This window comes from Beta vulgaris, chromosome 6, assembly GCF_026745355.1.
Source record: "Beta vulgaris subsp. vulgaris cultivar EL10 chromosome 6, EL10.2, whole genome shotgun sequence".
NCBI classification, from domain to species: Eukaryota; Viridiplantae; Streptophyta; class Magnoliopsida; order Caryophyllales; family Amaranthaceae; genus Beta; species Beta vulgaris.
Window position 1 is genome coordinate 58,265,447 of NC_079207.1, and position 9,529 is coordinate 58,274,975.

Below are 9,529 nucleotides of genomic sequence, written 5' to 3' on the forward strand. Positions count from 1 at the left end.
TATCTTGGCTGTAATTTGGCTGCAAGTAGGCGTTGACTGCCAACACATATCCATAATTTTGTGAAAATATGAATCATTAAAAGGTGTTAGATTAGATGGTGAGTCTTTAGAAATTCTTACCTAAGGTCAGGAGTCCGAGCATATATAATTTTTAAATAATGAATATGTGACTTATTGCTGGTTAATTTAACACGTGGCAATATTCTAGTGGGAGATGGAGGGTGCCACGTGACGCATAGACATTATTAAGCACACCTTTAAATATATATTTGTATAGATGTTGGGTGATTTAGAATGTTAAAAAAACTCAAAAAAAAAATAATTTTGAAAAAATTGTAACTAATATTCATTTCAAATAGACAGTGCCTCTATGTAATATACTAATCAAATTTTTTAAAAAAACAGTTGGAGAAATTCACAACTAATAGTCATTTGAAGCAAAAATATATGTGTTTGCATGTGGTAGAGGTCTAGAGGACACTATTATGAAAATCATGCGTTTTGTGAGGAGGAAAAAAAAGTAAAAAAACAAATTTGCAACAATGACTTTCAAGCACATTTTTTTTTTTGCACATTTGTCATATACTTTATCAAATTAGTGAAATGTAAATTATGCAAATATAAAATGTACAAAGTATGTAAGAGAGAGCAGTATAGGCTTTCGTAAATATGTACTTGGTATCTTTCCCAAATCACTAAAAGAAGGGGATAATAAAGAAACACTGTTACTCCATCAATAACCGAGAGGAACCGAAAACTTTTCCATCTACTAAGTTAACACTCTCAAGGCAACATCAACTGGAGCAAAAAAGGGCCAAAGAAAGATTACTTTCCTCCTTCCCTCAACTATTATGTGATACTTTACCTTTCCATCAATCTTCTTCCTCACTTTGAACTATTATTGTAAGTGACCATCTTTTTCTTCCTCCAACCCTCATAAAACACACTAAATCTTCTCTTACATTAGCTCTTACTGCCACTGGTCCTCTAAACCCCCCCCCCCCCCCTTCACCATCTTAATTCATGTCTCAGTATGGGGACACCAACCCTCATTTCTGGTCAAGTTCGCAACTGGATTTTGCACCGCCGCAGCACATTCAGCCCGAACTAAGGCAGCCATGGGATGGCCATCCTGATCAAGTTCAACAACCTGATATGATACAACTAAGGCCTCGACAACGGCAGACAGCCCCACATCCACCACCCCCTCCAGTACGCCCTCCTAGAAGTCCACCTGAACATGCCCATCAACAGCCCCCGAGTCCGCCAAGGCATCATCGACCTGTACCAGTAACACATTTCCACCCTGTTGAGGGCCCAGACTCATACCCCATCACAAGCACGGCCTAAACCCAAGCCCCAATCACATCAGCCTCGAGCCCAACATCCGAGCTTGGGGAAAGGTGCTCCTCCACCATCCAGAGAGGACTTGATGTACCTAGCACCAAACAGGACCAAGCCAATAACATGGTTTTGTGATCCTATGGCTAGTCATAATACTGGGAGGGCTCCTGGTGCTGATAATATACCTCGTGTACCGCCCACGGACCCCACATATTGAGATAGCAAACGCATCCCTCAATGCCGCCTACCTCGACTTGGGCTATCTCCTCAACTCCGACCTCACGGTGCTCGCCAACTTCACAATCCCAATGAAAAGGTGAATGTTGACTTCAGCTATGTGGTCTTGCAGCTCTACTTCGCCAGGCACCTCATTGCTAATCAATACATTGAGCCTTTCTCAGCTTTCAATACAGAATCCAAGCTTGCCAACGTGGAGTTTGTAAGCAGCCAAGTTAGGTCCTATAAGAGTAATTCAGCAACTAATTACACAGGTACAGAGAAATAGGGTTACATTTGAAGTTGATGGGATTCTTCATGCAAGATCAAATTTTGGAAGCCTTTTGAGGTACTCTTATTGGTAATATGGCCAGTGTCAAATTGAACTGACAGGACCCCTTAGTGGAGTTATGCTAACCAGCCATTGTAGAACAAAGGACTGAAAGATATTTAGGCAGACAAGACAGATTTTTTTTTTTTTAATTATGTTTTGTAATTTTTTTGGATTTGAGATTCATATATTATTTAATTATTAAAACAACTCTCCATCAATGGCGAGATCAAGAAGAGATCAAGAAGTGTGTACTACAAGCAGGCATACACTCAAAATGCCTTCGTTTCCACTTCTTTCAGAAAGATTATGCTGAAGTCTTCCATACACTAAGATTAATTGCACAAGATATCCAAAAGACTCGGCAAATATGGATCAAAACTTTAATACAAAAGCAACACACTAAGGATGAAGAAATGTATCAAACTTTTATAAAAAATACAATTACAGGTACTTTTCTGGCTTTGCAAGATTCAGCTCAATACGTTTCAAGATGAATTTCTCTCAAAACATCTTTTATTTACAAGCTCGCATAGACGAAGAAGCAACTGTTACTAGAGGTATCAATCTAATGTTTTCCCACTCTTTAAAGGGAAAGAAGAAAGAAAAAAAAATACCTACTCTACTACAAACAGAGGAGAGCTAGTACAAAGGATAACACTGAAGTCTCTCAGAATCTGTAGCGATTTTTAGTAAAGAAGGGGTGCCTGAGGGCTTCCCTGGCTGTAATTCTCATGGTAGGGTCATAATGAAGGAGTCCTTGCAAGAGGTCTATAAGATCACCAGCAGAATGATCCACATGTTGCATCACTAAGTTCTGCAAAAGATTTTCAATTGCCAGTTCAGATTCTCTTATTCTTGCAACAGCAGGGGAAGACAATGAAAAAGAAATACATACCTGAAGACGAGGCAGTTTTAAAACAGCTTTGATGCTTTCCCTGGAAGTAGCACCTTCGGGCCAGTTTAACCTACCCCGTCTGATGTACTTCTCAGCATGTCGACTGCATGAGGAAAGGAAAAAGGTTAGAAGACAGTAAATGATCAAACACGTGTTAGTCCATCCAAGGGTCACTTGAGAAAAAAGTACGCCTAACAGAACTGACCCAACCCAACCTAACCCGAATATTAATGACATAAAAGAAGTAAAAACCAACTAAAAGACCCATATAGGAGTATAGGATCCAAACTGAACCTGGTCCAAAAGACCCATATAGGAGTATAGGATCCAAACTGAACCTGGTCCAAAAGACCCATTTGCCACCTCAAGAAAAAGAGGTCCTAAATATGAAAAATAAACATTACTAAGTGCTTATTTCTTTAACATCACCGATTTTCATTTGACAATAATATTAGCTTAATTACAGTTACTGTCAAGTGATTCCCCCTTCCTAGAGCTTTTCAGACATTCCATATGTATGTCTAGGGAATGATCCATCCTCATAAGAGCTTCCTAACACCTTCACGTGCTTTGTCAAGATTGATAGCAAAATGTATCCACCAAAGTTTACTAAAGAAAAAACTGTACTCAAGACAAATATATTTTTCAGAAATGGTGATAATCCCTTGCCCACCAATTTTATACTAGTAGTCAATGATATAGTACTTTTAGTAATACAAGTTTCTTGGACCCCATCAATATAACGCACAAGAATGACAAAAGTTCCACAAACGGGTACATACTCTGCTCTTCTTAGCATGTGATCAGGTACGGGGCCCAAAACCCTCTCCATCATGGCCAAATGCTCTAGGTTCTCATGTGTTTGAAACAGCGCTTCCCCCTGACAGAAGTTGAAACAATTAGAAAAGTGCCCAGTTCAAAAATTCAAGTGGACATGTTGAATTCGTCTCAATAACAGTAGTAGTAGAATGGCATACCGAGCATAGTTCTGCCAGGATACACCCAACACTCCATAAATCACATGGGTAACTCCATCCAAGACCTTCATTGGAGAAAATTAAAGAAAAGAAAAGGAGAGAGAAAAGGCAATTGTTTAGTTGAAAAATAAATCAGCATCTCTGAAAATGGCAATTTCCCAATATGGTTACAATACAAGCAATAACTACTAATCAGCATACCAAGAATGACCTCTGGGGCCCGATAATGTCTTGTTGATACAATATAGTTATGCACTTGAGTACCATGAGCTGTGCTGCCAAAATCAATAACCTTTATTGCACAAGACTTCGGCAACCTCTTTCCATCCCTCAATGTACCCTGCAAAGGACAACAAGAATCAAGAGGCAATTATCAGTCAACAGCCATCTGCAAACAGGGAAAAACGATATAAATATGAAGCTAATGAGGAAAGCACAAAATCTTAATGGAGTAGCAAAACTCCAACAAGTTTCATACCTTATTATCTGGTATTTTTACATATTCAGAGGAAATAAAAAGTATATTTTCTGGCTTCAAATCAGTGTGGACAAGGCGCAACTCATGCATGACTGCAAGTAGAAACCACGCGAAACATAAGGTACTGCAACAATCCCAACTGCTTAGGGACTATAACTTCCAGCTGTTCATATTAATATAAAACTACATGATAGAATGCAGATAGCGAAAACGATTGACCATCAAGTACAACTACAAGAGATGAAATTAACCATAGGAAAAAGAAACTTTGCATGTATTCATCAAAAGCATACATAATGGTCCTATAAATAACAATAATTTCATAAACTTAATAAAAAGAAAAGAAAAAAAATAGAGGATTAAAGTCATTAACCACAGACATGCTACACATTCCAAGAGTTGTCTCCCGATCTCGCGAACCAGATCAACTGGAAATGATCGATAATTGTTTTTCCGAAGAAAATCAAATAAGCTTGGTCCAAGCATCTCAAATACCTGTTGAACCAATCACATCCATCCATTCTTAATCCCCAAAGAACATTAAGCTGGGGAAATCATACTATCATAGTATAGACAGTTGTATACTTACAATACATATATGGTTACGATAGTCAAACCAGTTTCGTATTTGAACACAACTGCATAGATGAATTCATTTAACCAATTATCAACAAGTTCATCTCAGACAAAGCTAATCTGACAACACAGTAAATAAATTGGAGAACCAAATGAAGAAAGAAAAATAGAAAGGAATGTACCCATTCCCATGTCTGTTATGTCTCCCAAGCTGCTCGAGCACATCAATTTCTATCATTGCAGCATCACGATATTTTTTTATACTTCGGATAATTTTTACAGCAACTACCTCTCTCATTTCCCTATCCCAGCATTCCAGGACCTGACCGAAGGTGCCTGGATGACAAATTACATAAATATGAGGTTTGGCCAAGGAGCAAATTGTCATTAAAAAACTGCCTAAACAGCTATTGTAGGACAAACCTTCTCCAATCTTCCTAAGAATCTTATCTGCATGTATAGTCAAAAGAATATCAGTCAGTATGCATAAGACGATCAACTTAGCAAAACCATTCACAAAGTCAACCAATTCGGGTGTATCGTAATTGTACTAACTTCTATCGCATATGTATTTTCCATTGACTAATAATCTAATATCACTCATAAGGGAAAAATACACACTTCAAAATATTGAAGAAAAGTTTACGATTTTTGTAAAGGCAATTAAGTTTCAAACCAGAGGGTAAAATAAGAAAAAAGGTTTTAAAGAACATGAAGTGAAGACAACATTAAAATATATGCAGCAAATCAAATAGAAAAAAGAGTGATAGAATACACAAGCAACAAGTATCCCTATCAAAAGGGGAGAGATAATGCATATTCCACGAGAAAAAAAGATCAATGAAAGATATGCTTGAAAACAATGCAGTATATTACAGCGAGGCGTTAAATTTTCTCCGAGCTCAAATATGTAATGCCCATCTTTGTCATCATCACGCCATGGTGGAGAGCCTTTATGTACCAATCCCTTCACCAAATGACTAGGATGCTCCAAATGTATCCTTGATGGTCCAAAGCTTGTGATATTGCTAACCTCTTGGCCACTATATAATCCTGACTGAGCCTACACACAGTCATCCATTCATTTCCAACTAACAGAAAATCAATCTAATTTTCACACTTTCTCAACGCTCTCAAACCACACTCATTTAGACAGCACAAAATCAAAAAGAAAAAATGTAAAAACAAATGCTGCAAAACATTTAGAAACAGTCTAAAATTTCATCAAACTAATAATAAAAAAAAAAACTGACACTCATTACATGAGATATTTAACAACAAAACCCAGGCGAATCAGTAGCTCATAAGTCTAGCATCTTCATTGTGAACAATGTCAATTCTGATTAAGAATCTCCAACAAGAAGATTGAACACATACCCCTCTTTTGTACTCTTATCAAATATATTGCAAATGATGCCTAACATAGCATCACTAGCCTAAACATTTCCACTTTACCTTTGTTCGTCGTGGTGGAGGGTGTTCACCAACTAGTTATCTTAGCCAATTTTAACAAAATTCACTCTAAAATCTAAGACCCCCAACTTCCTGAAGCGACAAATTAATCCAAGAAACACGCAGGCATTAGCAGATTAATCAATAAAAATCATGTAACTATATCTATATCTATATCTATGATAGTAAAACACTCAAGAAAAACAGGAAACTCGCTTTAAAAATCCCCAACTCCCCTCCCAAATCAACCTCAATAGTTCTATCATACACTTCATATCCTACATCAAGCAAATCCATCAACCTAAACCCCTCCCACCCCCCACCCCCAAAAAACAAAAACCAAATCCCATCAACTAATTTCTTCTTTTAGCTGAAACCCACTTCACAGCAAGAATTTTTCACAAAAAAAAAGTCATCAAATCCAGCCCTAACCCAGAAAACCCTAATTTCAAAACATAGAATCAGCAACACAAAGATAAGAAATTTTAGCACAAATTCCAATTAAAAAGCAACGACTAACAATAAATCAGAAGCAAAAACCGAAAGTAAGAGGAGAAAGAAAGAACTTACCTTGGAGGATTGTGGGGTATCCCACGTAGAAATTCTGGGTCTTTTTCTAGGCCGACGATCCATATTATTATGTGGGATTTCTCGCACATACTCCATTTCCATTATCCAGTAGAAACATGAAATTGGGATCAGATGAGAGTTATAAGATGTGATTTCATTTTAATTTTTTGGGGAAAATTAGAAACCCTAATCTTGCGCACTCGACGACTGTGTGTATAAATCTGGATGTTCTAAAAGTTCATAGCTGGGTGCCTGGGACACTACCGTCATACGCGGCGGTTCACTGGATTACCATGTCCCACGTTATATCAACCGTTCATTCTCATCAACTCGGTGATGAGAGTAATTATATACGTTGGATTTATTCACTGAAATTTTTATTTTTCTTACAAAAAATTATCACCATTATTCTTTCTTTTAGAGTTGAGCGCACGCCGTTGCTGTTTTTTTTTTTTTTTTAATTATGTTGGTAGTTTTTTAAAGTCTGAGCTCGTCTTATAGAAGACCGTCTAAATTTAACTTTATAATTAGTTTTTAGGCTCGGATTATGCTTGCGGTATTTATATTTTTCATCTATTAATAATTCTATTATAAAATGATTACACCATATATCACTTGGTGTAATGGTAAATGTATCTTAATTTTTATTAATAGGTCATTTGGTCCTTTGAACTTCATCTCCTGATTCGTATTCTAGAATAACAACACTAAAAGTTGATTAACATCAAGAATAATTTGTAACGCTACCCCATTAATTAAAACGTAGAGGACTATAAGGATCATGGTGAATCTCGAAAGGAGAGATGGATCAAGGAGATGACTGCAAAAAAGAAATCAAATAAGAAAAATAAACTGTATGGCTAGAAGTAGGCATTAACTGTCACATTACTAATTACAACATGTATCTATAATTTTGTGGAAACATGAATCACTTAAAGATGCTAGATTAGATGGTAAATCTTTGGAAATCCTTACTTGAGGCCAATGGTTTGAGCCAAGGCTTCATCATATATATTTTTCTAAATAATGATCACCTGACTTATTGTTGGTTAAGACGCATGGCAAAATTCTAATGGTAGATTGAGGTTGCCATGTGGCACACAAACGTTGTCAAGCACGCCTTTTAATATATTTATATAGATTAAGTAGGTTCAGGCTTAATACTCACTACAATAACAACACAGATAACCCACTATCCACAAACAATCCAAAAAAAAAACAAAGCAACACGCCATTACCGTATTTCAAATCCATAACACTAACCCCCTCTTTCCCTCGTTTTTCTCTTCTTTATCTTCATTTCGGCTAGTTCTTTAGCAAATATCGCTCAAAATCATCCACAAATTTCAGAGAATTTTCCATCGTCTTTCTTCTTTGTTGAAGTATTCGCACATTTCACTTCTCGGTTGGATAATTCGGAGAGAAAACGTTACTCCGTAAACAACTCCACAAATCCATTTTCGAGTTGCTTTTTGATCTGAATTCACTTTGTAACCTAGATTCTTCAATAAGTTCAATGCATGTGTTAAATTCGACGAACTTAGGGTTTTATTTGGGAAAATCACTTCAAAAGTAAAACTTGAGCCTATAAATTGAGCTTAATTGTCGAATTTATAGTTAACATTACTTAAAAACAACAGAGGCTACACATTTAAACAACTAATCAGTTAAAATAACATATAATTTCTATTTTTGCCTACTATAATTACAGATTTAGGTTTTGATATGCTTTTGTGAAGAAGATTGGTTGTTAATCACTTGAAATTGATAATGTTGATATGAATTGCTTGCACATAGGAGCTTTTGATTGGATGTTAATCAAGAAAATTAGTTAGTTATTTGTTCTGTTGCTTTTGCAAATGTGAGATAAGTATCCTACAAACTTTTTTTTTTTTTGAAAATTTCATCTGACTATATGAGAAAGTTACTAACTACTCACAATTAAGGATATGAAATGTTTTTACTCATAAGTTGTCATATAGTTAGGTCTCGGCTTATAAATATGATGTTTAATGTGAATGTATAGGTTAACTTGCAAGTTATAGTTCAAATTTTCAATAGCAATAACAAAGATGTTAGTCACAAACATGAAGGATGATTCTGAACCATAAGATACTACCGCGGGTACACTTTATTTATAACACTAAATTTGCTAGCCACCAATAGTTGCTTGTGTAACTCATGAGCCATAATTCTCATAGTGACCTGTTTTTCTCATTTTGAAACCAGTATAATTCAATTAGATACTAGCATAAGCCAATTTTTAATAATAGCAAAAATAGCCACTTAAGTACATATTTTTACCAGTACCAGTGATCGATTTTTCTCATTTTTTGACTAGTATAATTCAATTAGATACCAGTATAAGCCAATTTTTAACAGTAGCAAAAATAGCCACTTAATAAGTACATATTTTTACCTGTACTAGTGACTTGTTTTTCTCCTTTTATAAGCAGTATAATTCAATTAGACACTAGTATAAGCCAATTTTTGACAATAGCAAAAATAGCCACTAATAGTCACTTAAGTACATATGTTTACATGTACTAGTGACCTGTTTTTCTCATTTTGTGACCAGTATAATTCAAATAGATACCAGTATAAGCTAATTTTTAATGGTAACAAAAATAGCCACTTAAGTACATATTTTTACCTGTACTAGTGACCTGTTTTTCTCATTNCACGAG

General features: G+C 35.9%; 1 protein-coding gene across 5 annotated transcripts; it reads right to left on the reverse strand.

The window, feature by feature from the left end:
* Positions 1-2,300: 2,300 nt before the first annotated feature.
* LOC104897157 (serine/threonine-protein kinase AFC2) lies at positions 2,301-7,258 on the reverse strand. 5 transcript variants are annotated; one of them, XM_048646451.2, is made up of 12 exons: positions 6,843-7,258; positions 5,697-5,877; positions 5,244-5,270; positions 5,003-5,156; positions 4,834-4,882; positions 4,625-4,739; positions 4,245-4,336; positions 3,968-4,106; positions 3,767-3,831; positions 3,572-3,669; positions 2,790-2,892; positions 2,301-2,708 (listed from the first exon to the last, which is right to left on the reverse strand). In XM_048646451.2, exons 1-12 carry the CDS (start codon positions 6,942-6,944, stop codon positions 2,562-2,564), a joined length of 1,272 nt encoding a protein of 423 aa, XP_048502408.1. In that variant the 5' UTR covers positions 6,945-7,258; the 3' UTR covers positions 2,301-2,561. The 5 variants fall into 5 exon arrangements, with proteins under 5 accessions (XP_048502408.1, XP_010682285.1, XP_019105926.1 ...); XM_010683983.4 differs by having other exon boundaries at positions 5,697-5,883; positions 6,843-7,255; XM_019250381.3 differs by lacking the exon at positions 5,697-5,877 and having other exon boundaries at positions 6,843-7,252.
* Positions 7,259-9,529: the final 2,271 nt, after the last annotated feature.

Coding starts and splice junctions, on each gene's coding strand:
- LOC104897157 (XM_010683983.4), bottom strand. CDS start 6,944: ATGGAAATGGAGTATGTGCGAGAAATCCCACATAATAATATGGATCGT. Junction 5,157..5,243: donor TCTTAGGAAGATTGGAGAAG/GTTTGTCCTACA, acceptor TTTGTCATCCAG/GCACCTTCGGTCAGGTCCTG. Junction 4,337..4,624: donor ACTCTTGGAATGTGTAGCAT/GTCTGTGGTTAA, acceptor TTCTACTTGCAG/TCATGCATGAGTTGCGCCTT.